The 15,167-nt window shown below is 46.3% G+C and overlaps 1 protein-coding gene across 1 annotated transcript in view; it reads right to left on the reverse strand.

Moving 5' to 3' along the window:
• GDAP1L1 (ganglioside induced differentiation associated protein 1 like 1) overlaps nt 1-15,167 on the reverse strand; it is a 42,832-nt gene continuing 27,665 nt past the window's right edge. The window contains exons 4-6 of the mRNA XM_006016687.3: nt 10,926-11,023; nt 10,141-10,255; nt 1-741 (exon numbers count right to left, since the gene is read on the reverse strand). Of these exons, the coding sequence (XP_006016749.1) occupies nt 398-741; nt 10,141-10,255; nt 10,926-11,023 (557 nt within the window). The 3' untranslated portion in view covers nt 1-397. The remainder of the gene's footprint in view (nt 742-10,140; nt 10,256-10,925; nt 11,024-15,167) is intronic.

Below are 15,167 nucleotides of genomic sequence, written 5' to 3' on the forward strand. Positions count from 1 at the left end.
TTTTGAAAACGTAAATGTACAGAACAGAGTATCCCGATCCCATTGTTTAACCTGGTGCTTGGGAAGCCATCCGGGGTGGCCATCTCTCTGCCACCAGAATCTGCCTACTCTGGAGGCCGTTTCACACTGCGGTGGGTGTGGGAGCCCAGTCAACGCCCGAGCGCAACACACGACGTTCACTACAGTTTAATACTTCAACCTAAAAAAAAGGCATTTACAAGTTGACTTATTTTTGTTGCCTTATTTCCTTGCAGTATAAGTTTCTACTTCTAGACTATGGAATGTTACATTAACAATAAGTATTCATATCTTGCTTCAAATTTCATTACAGTTACTGAGGATTCATCATGATTTCACACAGCACAGAGACACCAAACTAAACACCAAAGAGCCAGCATTAGATGTATTTTTTCTTTAAATACCAATAAGCAAAATATCCCATTCCTCCCAGGGATCCCATAAGGAAGGAAGCTCCGAAGAAGGACGGGGGTTTCCGTTTGACCAGCCTGAAAGCGTTGGGCACCACGGCTGAGAGGAGGGTGGTGTGTATGTCTCCTAAAACTTTCCTGAAGGCAAAGCGTTTTTGTATCCTGTCAAAGAAAGACTGTAGGTTGGGTCTGCTGCCATCTTCCCAGTATTTCTTAGAAAGTCCTAGAAACTTGAGGCGGTGCAGTGTGGCTCCCAGCAGGACATCAGCCAAAGTAAATACACATCCGCAGAGCCAGAGTTCACACTTCTGTCCTGGAGAATGAAGCCACAAAACAGACATGATAAGAATGACCTGCTGTTTGGAAATTTAGGGCTTGACACTAAGCCCACAAAAGGCTAAGAGATTTTAGCAGTGTTTTGCCTTACTGTTTCCCAATGATTTTTCAAGGAAGTGGACCGGACCCTATGGAGTCTGAAAAATAATGGGCAGGACACCCGGCTGTGTTGGATTTTGAAACAGCTCAGGTCCCCTTTTTGTTGGATGCTTAAAGATAGGAACCTAACTAAGTTGCAGCAATATAAATGGTTTTCATGGTCTACTCGTGGTGCTCAGAGCTCAGTTTGTGGGCACTTCATGGGGGCCCTGTCCCTCACCACTGATTGGCTATGGGGCCCTGGTGGCCCTGCCCCTCAACACTGATTGGTGGAGGGTGCCTTCACTCAGTTTACATTGCTACCGCTTTTTTTGCCCTGCCCCTTGCTGCTGATTGGCAGAAGGCATCTTCCCTCAGTCTACATCACTGCCAGTTTTTATTTTGGTTGATTTTGCAGGACATTGTGGCCAATGCTGGATTTCCCAATGATCACAGCAATCACAGACAAGCTGTTTTTTGTGGTTTTGTGGTTTCTGCAAAATGTGCGAAACTGTGATTTAGGTACATCCCTACCTATAGATAGTAGGTCCCATCCTGCCCCTGATAAGTCTAGTATAAAAACTCCCCAGCTGTCCTAAACATTTATGCAGAGCAATTCCACGGGCCCTTGGCTACTGGCTGGATGTTGTCAGATGCTTTGGGAATGAAGGAAGTGTCTCATTGTCGTCCCCAGTAACACTCCCTATTTTCAACTTTAGGGATGTCAGAAATACTTAAGAATTAAATACTCTTCCAGCAGGGAGCAGGACTTAGCACAATAGCCCAGCCATGCCAGCAGTCGGGCTGTTGCTAAGGGGGCTCTTTTTGCCTCTTTAAACTCCTGACTTCCTTGAGGCTGGGTTTTTGGTTGTAGCCGTGTTGGTCTAAGGGCACAGGCAGGCAAGGTTCTTTGAGTAGATGTGATATCTTTTATTAGACCAACTGAGTAGTTGGCAGAGCCGGCCCATCCTCTCCTGCAGAACCTGCGGCTGCAGGAGGCTCCGTAGCCACTGCTGCCATCTTCATGTCCAGCTGCTCGCCACCCCCTCCCCCCGCTGGCAACCCGGCCACCAGCTTCTTCGTGCTCCCCCCTCCAACACTGCCTTCTTCAGCCACTCACCACCCCCCACTGCTGACGCCAATACCAGCTTCTTCATGTCAGGGGGCCCCAAAACTATATCTTGCAGGGGGCCCCAAAAAATTGTGGGCCGGCCCTTGTAGTTGGAAAAAAGTTCTTAGCAAGCTATCTGGCACAGTCACCCTTCTTCGGGCATAGGAAGTCTCTGCTGTTCTGAGACTCCAAGGAATGAGAGAAGCTAAAAGTGTGACAAGATGTCAGTGAGAATGTAAATAGGTAAATAGGTAGAAATTAAGAAAACAAAAAGTAAAGTAGGGAAGATGGAGAGTGTGGGGGGGAGAGCAGGGGAAAAAAACCCAAAAGTGAGTAAGGGAGACTACAGTGGTGGTAATTGAAGGTAGAAAAAAGGCAGTCTGTGAAAAGGAAATGACTGGAGATTAGGAAGACAAAGGGCAGAAAAGTAGGGGAGAAGCAGGGGGGAAAGGGTAAAAGGTCAGGTCTGGCAGGTACCTGGTGAATCAGATGTCAGGCAGGTTGTAACTAATGTGCCATAAATCCAATGTCTATAGTGAGTCCATGATTTTTTGTATCCAGTAGGTTGATGAAGTGAAGTTCATAGGCTCGTCTGTGAAAGGTGTTTTGTGAATTCCCTCTGAGGATTAGAACTGAAAGATCAGAGAGGGAGCGATTGTCTTGTGATAAATGAGCCCCTACAGGTAGTTGGGTGTTCTTGTCTTTGATAGATTTCCAGTGTGCGTTCATTCTGGTGCACAGTTGGTGTTTGGTTTCTTCTACATATTTTCCATCAGGGCATTTGGTGCAATGGATGAGATGTATAACATTTCTGGAGGTACAGGTATAAGATCCAGGAATGGTGATGGATCTGTTGTGGGGTGTAGTTATAGTGGGGATGGCGAAGATGTGCTGGCAAGTTTTGCATTCCTTGTCCTGGCATGGTCTGGATCCATTCGGTGTGATTTGGATTGTTAAGAACTTTTTCTAACTACTCAGTTGGTCTAATAAATGATATCACTTCTACTCAAAGAACCTTGCCTGACTTCCTTGAGGAAACTCTTCAGCGCTTCTGTGTTTGGAGTCAGGTTTCAAGGGGAGTCAATGTTTAATGTGGACACTAAGTATGAAAGAGATGTCAAAGAGTTAGACGCTGTGATAGTGCAGATGGATTTCTGCAGAGATTCTGGCCAGGAAGAGCTTAAAACACTTCCCAAACATCCTCCTAGCCCTGCACTATGCTAACAGGGATAAAGCACCAGGTGAACCTTATTAGCAGCAGCAGGTGATAACCTGAGGGGTGTGGTATATAAACCCATAGGGAAGGGTAGGTAGGAAAAAAAAGACAGGGACTTGGGGAATGAAAGGCAGAGGAAGCAGGTCAGAGCTCATCTTTCCTTTAGGGTTTGACTGAAGAAAGCTCTTTCTTAAATCTATTCTGCACTAGGGCTGTGGGGTGCTTTAATTATTTGACTTTTCAAGGCAAATAGCCAGAAAATAAATGATTTATAGATAAAGCAGTGGGCAGAACCTTTAGTGCCAAAGATTTTAGTGCAGAAACTACCCTCCAAAAGAAAGCCACTGAATGAAGCATAGAGCTGCAGGGCAATGCCAAACCAGTTTGTGGAGCAGAGCACTTAAGCCTAGATCCCTGCATAAAAGACATGGTTTGCAGAGCCTGTGAGTAATAGACCATGGTGTCTGGTCTCAGATATGGGGTGCAGTTGTTATAAAAGGTTAATCTTCAGCCTGAAGTTTCAAGTTACCATGCACGATGCTTTGTCTGGGATACTTCCAATTGTCTTAAACATACAAGGAAAGTTCTCTTCAGAGAGTGGAGATAAGAATACATTTTAGGCTAGATTACAGCTAACTTAGTGCTGTGCTGGCTTTGCTGGTTATTTCTTATTGTTAGGTAAATAAATGTTAGTTTAACACCTGCCTCGGTGACTGGCATGGCAAACTCTGCAAATAGTGTAATAATAGTATGTGTGAGATTCATAACCCTATGATAACTGATTACATTATAAGTATGAGGCACAGAGAGGGAGGAAATTCAATAGGTTCTTTTCCATCCCTTGATTAAGCAAGTGAGGAGAAAAATAATTTTGGAAGTGCTTAAACAATTTTGATGCCTGAGAATTTCTTTTCCCCATTGCCCAATAGCTTGTGGGACTGCATGAAATACAATCAGCTCTTATATTGGCTCTGCAGTGCACTGATGGAAATACCTGTGAACTGCATTGTGTAACAGGGCATTTGACAGCGTGTTCTTCACAGGCTATCTGAGGAAATTCCAGAGGGCAGAAAGGGAAATGCTTGGTGGGAGACGGACCCTGTCCTGCACTGGGAGACTAAAGAGCAGAGTCGCTGCAGTCACTGTAGGACAGAACCTGAACTACAGTCTACTCACTACTAAACATTTCTGATTGACTCTCACAAAGCCCAAACTATAGTTGTATTAAAATTGGCCCCCTCTCCAGAGCCCACCCTTTCCTGCACAGGCAGCATTGCAGGCTGGGCCCATGCACTACTACATTAATCCTGTAGTGTCATGATTCTGCAAGGAATGTTTAAATGAGGACGTCACAGCTCTGTTCCACCCTGTTTGAACAAATTAAGACAGCCAGATCAGAAACTGACAGAGAGGCTAGTTGGATCCAAAGGATGCCAAGTACTCTGTCCTGATGAAACCTGATCACCGCTCTCTTTCCCCTTCTCAGGATGACAAAAAGCCTCTGTTGTCTTATTCAAAGTACAAGAGGGAAACCCACAGCTTTTTTGGTGTCTCCATGCAAAGGTGCAATAGTGGGGAAGGGGAACTGTGAGTGCTCTCCACGAGCTCGTTACCCACAGATGATGGTCTGTCCAGGAATGAAGATGCTGCCCTCTCTGCTGTAGTGTGAAAACCAGATATGTACTGCAGTCAAACCAGCTTCTCCTTATTTGCCATTTAGTGTAGCTATTAGTTATTGCTTTATTAACCCATTCCACAGCTGGGTGAATATCCATGCACTTCACACAGAGCCCTTGTCTGGCAAGCTCAGAGGCTAATGATCATTAGACAAACGAGGCAAAGACAGACAGTTTTATGGCACTGCCTGTGCAAGAAACCGCAAACAAGGAGTGCCTGCTGGCCTTGAAGGCTGGAACAATAGAGCTAATGTTAATTGCAAGGCCTCATTTTTATTGCCTTGGCAGCTGGCCTAATACTGCCAGAGGCCCAGAGTGGGTGGCAGCACCCGTGTCTAATTAATCAATAAATTGTTTCAGTAGCTAATGAATCGCTAGCACATTGCAGCTGGAAGCCTCCTGGGCACCTTGTGGGAATCTGAGGATAGTCAGACCCAATGCAAAGGCAGTCTGTATTAGAGAGAGAATTTTTCTGTTCCATCCCCAGACTCTGCTGGCAGGGAGAGCCCAGGGATCTTGCAAAACCAGGTTTAGCAAAGTGGAATGCAAGTTCTAGCTTGTTTTGGACATGCTGTGCTGTGCTGTGCTGTGCTGTGCTGTGCAAGGCTGCAATGACACAAAACTACACTTGGAGGTGAACTGCCCTGGGGGAAAGGAAATGACTTCACTCTAGGAGGGCTCTATTGAAGTTTAAACATTATATATAGCTTCATTTCTTAGAGCTTTTCTCTCCAGGACAGTTCTGGTCTTTGGGGAGTTACTTTCTCTTAGCTCAGAGGGCAAATTTCACATTTAGTGCAAAGGTGGAGGCCCCAGGGGTGGCAGTCCCAGCAGGATAAAGCCTTATCTGGATTCACCCAGACAGAACACTGAAGGCTGGAGCTGCTGTAGCACAACTCACAGACTCCAGGGGAGGTGCCAAAGAAATGGCACAAATTGGGTAGAATTTGGGCATCTAGTGCTATGAAGAAGGAGATGGGAGCAGCTTTGCAGGAAGCCAGAAGGAAACCAAGTGTATTCAGCTGACAACTCTTCAGAAAGGCACCCCTTGGGAGGACAAGGTCCAATGGACACAAGCTGGTCGAGGAAAAGTTTAGGCTGGACATAAGGAAAAATTTATTTTCCATAAGGGTATCTAGAATCTGGAACACACTCCCAGCAGAGCTGGTGCAGTTGCCTTCCCTGGAAGTGTGCAATAGGAGGCTGGACAAGCACCTCGTTGAGCTCATTTGAACCCAATTACCTCCTGCCCATGGCAGGGGACCAGACTTGATGATCTTACACGTCCCTTCCAGTCCTTTTATTCTATGATTCTATGACATTAACAGCAGCCCTTGACTTCATGCCCAAGAGGCTTTGGCCCAAAAGGCACGGTCACGAGGCATCAATCCACTGACTTGAAAGCACTGGTTTCAGAGTTAATGAGCATGTTTTCAGACAAGATTCGTAGGCATGAACGCAGAGTCATGCCACACATCTGAAGTGACTAAGGGGCTTTGCTTAATTCCCATCCCCCAGGGCTGATCTTAGTGCTTATGGAGTCTGCCTGCCTCCTTTGCCCTGGGAGTGACACATCTCCCAGCCCAGCCAGAGCCCACTCTCTTGCCCTGCAGCAACAGCAGCTGCAGGTGCATGACTGACTAGTTCTGAGCTCCACTCCAGCCCAGGGATGCAAGGGTCTGGAGCCCCTCCAGCCCTGCTTGTCACACTGCTCAGGAGCCCTGTTGCTATTTCTTGTAGCTTTCATCAGAGCACGGGAGAGTGTGCCAAGCGCATCACCAGACACAGGCAGTGCCCATATCACTGCCCCAAAGGACTTGCAATCTCAGTGTGTCTGTGAAATGTGATGAGTGAGGGTGAGAAGCACAATGGAAGGGGAAGGTACCAAGTGAAATGTTATTAGAGAAGTCCTTGGGATCCTTTAGCAGTGAGGAGGCAGTCCCCTCCTTGGCAGTTACAGCCCAGGGGGATTAGTCTAGCCAGGGACAGATCCTGACAGTGGTTGTCCATCTATCCGACCTTCCACTCCCCTCTCTGCTGTGCAGCAGTTTAGTTCCAGCTGAAGCCTTCCCTCTGTTCCCATGCCAGGGTCCATTTGGGAAGGGAACCCTGTTGGGTTGATTTGCTCTTGTTGAATAATCAACTGCTTTCTCTTCAGCAGCTTTCATTCCCTGTGATTGACTGTTAATTAAATCTTTATTCTCTTCTGCTGACATCTGAGGCACTAGCCATAAAACACCAGCCATCTCTGAGCAGCACACAGGATTTTTCCATTTACTATTCCCTGAGCTCTCCCAGAGCAGGGGGACTGGACTGCCCACATCCCAAAGCCTCTGTGGCCAGACAGGTTCTTCTTACTGCTTATGGTAGGCTCCTGCTATGGCCCCCACCCTTATTACAGAGCATTCAAGAGGAACCAGCAGAGCCGCACTATGTGTCCTTGGGAATATCCTTGCTTTTCAGGAAGTCTGCAGCTTTCTGACAGGCAGCAGTGCCTGCCTTTTGGAAACCCAGACACAGGAGGCTGAGCTGCCATGAAAATAGCAGAACTGGAAGAACCAGAGGGAGACAAAATGACAGGGAAGAAAAACCTGACATCTGAAGTGTGTCCAGTGGTGTGAATATGTTGGGATGTATATTTTACAGTGGTAAGAGCCACCTACAGGCTGTTAGGTTTGGGTTCTAGCCCCGGCTCTGACAGTGATTTGTTGTGTGACTTCAGGAGAGTGATTGATTCAGAGTCTGTTTCCCTACCTAGCAGCGGGTGGGAGGCTGAGTCAATTGCTATTTGTGACACACTTTATAGGATGTATTAGTGGAAGGTACTACAGAAGTGCAAAGAGCTATTGTTTATACTATGAACAGGTTTTTCCTGCCTCTAAACACTAAATATAGGTGATCAAGACTGCCCATATGCAAGTGCAGGCCTAATTTAATTGCTTTGTTTGAATGCAAAAATTGAGCACCAGTAGCATATGTATAAAATGGTGTTTCTGGACATGAAAATCAGACTCGTAGAAAAGTAGCGCTGGAAGGGACTTTCAGAGCTCATCCAATCCAGTAGTTCCCAACCTTTTTTATAGTGCGGACCGGCAAACTCACTCAACGAATTTTGGTAGACCGGATATAGAAGCAGTCTAATTTACATATTTAATTTTTATGGTGGGGGCAGGTTGCGAGGATTGGATCAGGTTGGGGCATTACAGCCATGGGCATCAGGGGACCCTGCAGGGGAAGGGGCTATGCAGTTTGGTGGCCCAGGAGGACCTAGCTGGGGCCACCTGGGAAGAAGGGGCTCCGCTGCCTCCCCACCCTCTGCCCTGGGCATTTCCATGTCTGCACCACCCCCCCCTGCTCCCAGCCACGGGTGGAGCTGGGGGGTCCTGCCCGGCCTAGTGCAGGCCCTAGTATCTGCTGTGTGGGGGGTGCCTTGCCGGGCACAGCCATGGTGGTGAGAGCAGAATGGGGTGCACAGAGCCGGCTGCCCCACTGCTCAGCTTTAACCCGGGCAGACAGACAACTTAGCAGCCAACACTTCACAGCTGTGACCTGGTGGTTGGGAACCTCTGATCTAATCCAACCACCTGCTCTAGGCAGGATCATCTTTATCCCAATCATTCCATACAAGTCCTTACTTAACCTATTCCTTAAACTACCCAATCAACCCTGTTCCAAAATTACACGGCATATTGCCCAGAGGCACCAAAAACACCCTAACCTATCGTAGGTAAAGCAGGGGGACAAAGGCTGTCAGTGTCCAACCACTTCAAGGGTTTTTAGATGCAGGTTGTATGTGTTGCATTTACAATATTTTGGGGTGAAAAGTAGAGCTAGAGTTGTACAGACCTCTTTTGTGCACCACTGAAAAACCAAGCCACTACTTGCCAGCCCAAGAATATTTTTCCTTCCTTCTCCCTACTTTTTTCAGTGGCTGGCATTCATAATTGCTGACTCCATCTCAAATTGGTATCGCTTTGGCCTTTTTGTGTGACTTTATCCATCCCCTAGTGACAGGGAGTGAACTGAAGCTTCTTCAATTAAATGAATGCTAATGAGTTTCAGCACCATACACAAAGCCTGCACAGGCTGATGCTAAAATACATTGACAAGTAGTTATTAGAAATGTCGTGTTTTATGCAGAAAAAGCCATTCATTAATCCCCCACTGCCTGAGCAGTGAAGGCTGCTTAATCTCTTTCTGCAGAGGCCTCCCTGCTGCGTAACTCATGGGCAAAGTCTTATTTAGCTCCTTGTCTTGCAGTGCTGTATTTCTAAACCCCTCTCTGAGCTGAACTCCTTGTTTCCCATCTACTGCAGGAGAAGACGGGAACATTCCCTCTACTTCAGCTATATATCCTTGGGCTGACTTCACTGGCCATTCCTCCTAAGAAGTTTGGTCTGATTTGATACACCATATAGGATTCTTTGGGTGGACTTGGGCAGGGTCGAAGCCGGAAGTGGTCCATATGCTCATTCCCACCACTGATGTTCTCAGGAATTATTCTGCAACATCAGGACAGTGCTCATAAGAATTTGGCTTCTATCTTACATGTGAGTGATGGGAGGTGGTTGGAGCAGCAGATATGGCTGGTGTATGGCAAATCACGCCACTGAGATTTCACCATAGCAGCAAGAGTATAACTGCTTCTCTACCTCTGAGAGTTCATCTGGTTTCTGGGGTAGTTCCTTATGGGATGTCACCACTCAGTGAACAGAATGAGAATGAGGAGGGAAGGACATGTGGAAACATGTAACCAGTGTGTCTGAGATCAGAGGGGAGCATTTATTTGGAGCATTAATCCCCTGTGTGCTACATTGCATAGTGCTCAAAAGGTAGCTCTGAGCATTAACATCTATTTAAGACCATTCCTGGGCTTGGGAGTGCTGCTATAGGATGGGTTTTTTTCTAAAACAAATATTGAATGACATATGCCACAGGCAGCCACCGGTTGGAGTAGGAGAGAGAGAGCACCGTAGAGTGGTGGGTCAAGGAAATACACTAAAAACCATGGTGCTACTGAAAAGTGTTCAATTAAGACAAGGAGCTGGCTGTCCAGGCAGGTGTGACTGTATGAACCATGGCAATTGCCTAGCCCATGCCGGAGTGAGTAATAGGATCAGCAACTCAGTGGTCATGAATTAGGGTGTCTACACGTGAAGAGAAGGGAATGCCTCACATTTGAATGAGGATATGAATGTTGCAGAGCTACAAAGCCATGGCTCTGTACAGGGCCAGCTCTTCAACATTTCCTGGCTCCCACAGTAGCAAATACTCACAAAGGGACCTAATGCCTACCTTGATACTCGAGTTTCCTCTTCTCCAACTCAGCCTCAATCTGATCTAGCACCATTCCCAGCTCGCCGAGGATTTTCTTCAAGTAGTTCACATTGTCGTGTTCCAAGATCTTGGCCTAAATGAAAGCCAGAGATCTACAGTGAATGAGTGACACTGAAGCATCATGGAGCACGTGCTCTTTCCTGACCAATGCTTGTGGCACTAGAACATGAGTTCTATATTTATCTGTGTAAACAGTGGCTCTTGGCAGAGACCTGCTCAACTAAGGAAAGGGGCCTTCTATTTTAGCCTAAGTATAGTTCCTATTAGCTTAGCTAAAGTCAGATCCTAATCAAGGTGGTTTCCACTGAAGACCAACTCAGCCCAGCTCCAAAGAGCTCAGCAAAGGGCAGACAATTCCCATGTGAGACTTGTTCATCTTAGATCTTACCACTTTGGCCTGGAGGAAGCAATACCCAGATAAGAGCAGCTCAGCAGATACCTCTCTGGCTGAATCAGTAGGGTCTGCTGTGGGATCCCCTAACTGATCTGCTTCCTGCAGATTACATGGTTCCTAGGTAGAATCCCAGCTGCAATAACACGCAGGATTCCCTCACAGTGAGTCCAATCCCATTGATACAGACACAGGTATAATTTTCAAGGAAATAGCTCTTTAAAATGGACCTTATAAACCCAAATATTCTCCCAGGTTCTCAGTAAATATCCCAGTCCTAGCAATGGGTACCTGTGACTATACCATTCTCCCTCCTCTTCCTTGAAATAAAATGCGGCTATGAAGGCCTTACCATGAGTTTCTTCTGTTTGGAAAGATATGGCTCTGATAGCTGTGGTTCATCATCATGGTCCAGCTTCATCAGCTCTGTGCTGGCATTAACTAAATGTCCTGATGAGAGAAAGAAAGAGAGGCTGGGGAAGCTTTTGCATGCCCTCTCATAGTAGGTGGAAGGCTGCAGTCAACCAAGATGATGATGAACAGGCACTGTGTGAAAAAAGCCTGGCTATGAAAATATTATCTTCACCTCAGTTGCTGTGAGCCCTGGTGTTAACAGAGGTGACTGGAGTTTTAACCCTAAGAGTTGTACTACCTCAACACCAGAGCTGGATTTAGCTCAGCGTATAACTCACTTTTGAAGCTGTTTCTTGGTAGCAATGTTACATTTCCAGCTAGGGCAGACATGATTTAACTATGCACCAAATGGGGACAGGGCAAGAGGAGAAGTAGACTCAAGAGCTACAGTGTCCAGAGAGGAGATCTTGCGAGTTCTGGTGAAACTAGCAAGGCAGGTCCTCAGTAGTGTGATCTGGAGAGGCTCAGGGGGAAATCAATGGAACAATGTTAATTTACACCAGCAAGGGCCTTAATTTTACAGTAAAAAAAAAAAAAGACAACTCCAAAAGGGAAGAAGAAAAACCCTCAATTTTGACTGAGGGTAAATTTTAGTAAAACCCTCAATTTTGACTGAGGGTAAATTTTGATTCCAGATGGTTTGAAATGAGTCCTTTAAGGTATTCAATCACCTTGCAGTGCAGATCGTTTGTATATAAGGTGCTATGTGGACAGAAAAGAACTTACAAAGCACTCTGGAAAGCACTTTAATAATGTTTTATGTTCCATTACTATTAGTATTATTGCTCATTAATTGTATTACAGTAGCATGTAGGACTCCACTGTACTAGGTGCTACACAAACCCAAAGCAAAAAGTCAGTTGTTCCTTGCTTCAAAAAGCCTTCAATCTAAACATAAGCCAAGAGACAACAGATGAATACAGACACAGAAGACAAAGAAACAGAGATGTTGCTGATTAGTGTAATAGGCAGTGGTCTCCACAAAGCATTAGCCAATCCATATGGAGCCGATGGTTACTTCCCAGTTTGGAAGTTGATGGTTTTTGCAGTCTAGACTACACTGAACAAAACGGTGTTCTCACTTATACAGATGGTTTCAATACCACTACTCTAGATGTACAGCAGTGTGATTGAGAGCCAAATATGGCCTATTAATCATAACAGTGGATTCATCAGAACAATTGGTTCATCAGAGAGCAGGCTGGTTCAAACTAGAGGTGAGGACACTTTCCACTGTCAGCAAGAAGGAGAGGCAGATCTATTCTACCATGAAGGGGCCTGCTACCTCCATCCGCAGGAAGGATCAGGTGGCCAGCAGGAAGTATCAGGTGCATCCCTGTATGCCCCCCTGGCTTGAACCTGCCCTCCTTTGGCATCTATAGCTCCCAGTGAAACTAGTAGGGTTAGGGGATGTGGCAGGAACATAGGGGTTTTGTATAACAACAACTGCACTGTGTAGATGGCCAAGGGCCCCACCCCCTACTCTGACCCTGAGAGTTAGAGATGCAGAGTACTTTCAAGAGGTTGAAGGAGTTAATAACCCTTCAGGCTAGCCCATGAATAAAGTGATTCATACTGATTCCTCCTCCTTACCACCCTGCACCGCCCATAAATAATCATTGGTAATTATCACAACATCAGTAGCTCAGGAGGATGCAGGGCTAGTCTATAAATCGGCCTCTCACTTGCGCTTCATTCCCTGCACAGCCAGAGTGATTAACACCATTGGTGGCAAAACCACCCCATTGTTTGTCTGTTCTAAAGTGTGACCTTTACCCAACACAGCGCTGCAGGGGGAGGAATGGGCTGCAGACCAGAAGGAGTTTCCTTAGACATCCTCCTTACCCTGCTGGGAGGGAAATGTTGGACCTATGCAGGTCCCAGGGCAGATTTGGGTACAGTCAGCAGCCCGATGCCAAGGAATGGACCAGTGAAGGGAGTTGTGATCTGTTCTGATGCGTTGGCTTTGACCTCAAGGCACTGATAGTTGTGTATGGGGAGGCTAAGGCTGTAACAGCAGTGGGTGCTGCAAATCAGGATCGAGGTGATGGGTAAAGCTCTCCTTCCTCCTCTTCTCAAGGCAAGAATGGAGCAGTCAGCACATTTCCCCTTTACTTTGCTAAAGGCAGGTTCTGGGGTTACACTTGCAACTTATTCTCAACCATTCATGGTCCAGGGGAAGAGAAGTCATAATTTACCACGTAAAGAGTTACAGTTGACTGCCAGTGCCTTTCCCATGCCACCTCCCCAGTACTGAGTGTAGCAATACTTGAACCTCTGGAAGTCCAGGACTGCAGTTTGGCTACACTCTGGCCTTGCTGCGGTTCCTTACCTTCTACCTCTTTGAGCAGTGCCTGGGCCAAGGCCGGACACAGGCATAGGCAAACTGGGCAGCTGCCTGGGGCCTGGACAGAAAGGGGACCTGAAAATGGTACTTTTAAAATTATTATTATCATTATGTCTGGCGAAGGGGGGCCTGATACTAAAAGTTCACTCGGGGCCACCAGAAATCTAGATACATTGCTGGCCTGGGCCTGCCCCTGACAGATAAGGTGATACTCTATTTTCTTCTTGTAGAAAACATAAAACACTGTAAGGACACAGCACATGGAGTGGGGAAAGAAAATAGCCCATATCCCTGAAATAGCCCATATCTAGGTCAAACCTTGCATGAAGGCTGGGCTTGTGGGGACACAGACTGGCTCTGCCTGACCTATACTTGAACACTTCACCTTCTCTGCACAATTGAGCCTTGATGCAGATGTTACCATGTGTTGACCTTTGTTCTAAGGAGTCCCTCTGGAACCTGCATGAGCCCTGCCTAGGATGCCCTATTATGAATGCTACCAGGATGTTACAGGTCCCTACAGCAACAGCTGACTTTCATGCTATTCTGCTTGCACAACCCACGTAACTCAGCACCAAATCAAGGGGTTCATCTTTTCTTAGGTACTGCTCCTCTATCACAGTGTGAACTGAGGAGACCCACTGCAAGGGACCCTGCAACAATCACTGCAGCTGCCCCTAGCACAGGGCAGGGCAGGATTCTGGTTTGAGGCTGAGAGGTGTCCAAAAGAAAGCTACATTTCCCTTTTTGGTGTGTGCAGGTGGAGAGATGGGCTGTATCTCAGGAATCTTTTGTTCAGACTACCTTAAATTTGGGCCACAAGCCCAGCTCTGCATCCCCATGTGGCACAGCAATTTCCAAGAAATCATAATAAGCATTTGCATTTTAAAGCACTTACCAGCTGTTAAACAGTCAGTTTAGTGATAGCTCTGCAACAAAAGGGGCAAGTTCTGTAATGGACTCCAAGCAGATCCATCTCAACCCAGTGGGTTTCAAATACTTTTAAACTCTTCATTTCCATCCCTGGATCCTATTCAATCTGCCAGCACACAGTTTTTTTCAAGCTTTCCCGAACACTTGCTGCTGCACATCACGGTGCCTGCAGCTTCATCTCTAGCAGATCAATAGATTGTGTCAGGTTCCTTTAACTGTCCAGCTCTCATTTGCCATGTGCATACAAAGCAGCCATTGCAGGGACACTGATAGAGCTGAGCAAATACTTTACTGATTGCAAAGGTTCCCTTGGAAATTCTGTATCTCTCCCTCCTAAGCCAAGAGTAATCATTCAGTGCTGCAGTGAGAAGCTCTCCCTCTAATGAGTGATGTCCCAGGCACAGAGTTTGGAATCAGAATGGTAATGACTTGAAAGCATTCAGTGGTGTGTTTTTTTGCATCCATGTGGAAACTGTACAACATGAAAAAGAAAGAAGCCAGACTCAACAGCGACATATTTTCTAAGCCTTTGCAAGAAACACAACTTCATTCCCCGAGGACTAAACATCTACAGTCCCCTGACTACTACACACAACTCCAAATATGCTGCACAGCTATGCAGAAGAACTTCAGAGAAAATTAGAAATCATCTACTTCACCTACTCTACTCCAAAAGAGACCAGCTCAGGAAGGAAATCGTCATACACTACAACAACTTAAAAGATAGAAATCCATGCATGTTCTCTGACAATATACAGTGGATACAAAGGGACTATGAAAAACTTTCTACAGCATTCATCCTACATCAAAAGAAGAAATGGAACAAATTACTCCAAGAACAAGCTCCCCAGCCACAAAACAACCATCAGAGGAACAACACCAACACCTTACGACCTTCCA

Source organism: Alligator sinensis, unplaced genomic scaffold (assembly GCF_000455745.1).
Source record: "Alligator sinensis unplaced genomic scaffold, ASM45574v1 scaffold76_1, whole genome shotgun sequence".
NCBI classification, from domain to species: domain Eukaryota; kingdom Metazoa; phylum Chordata; order Crocodylia; family Alligatoridae; genus Alligator; species Alligator sinensis.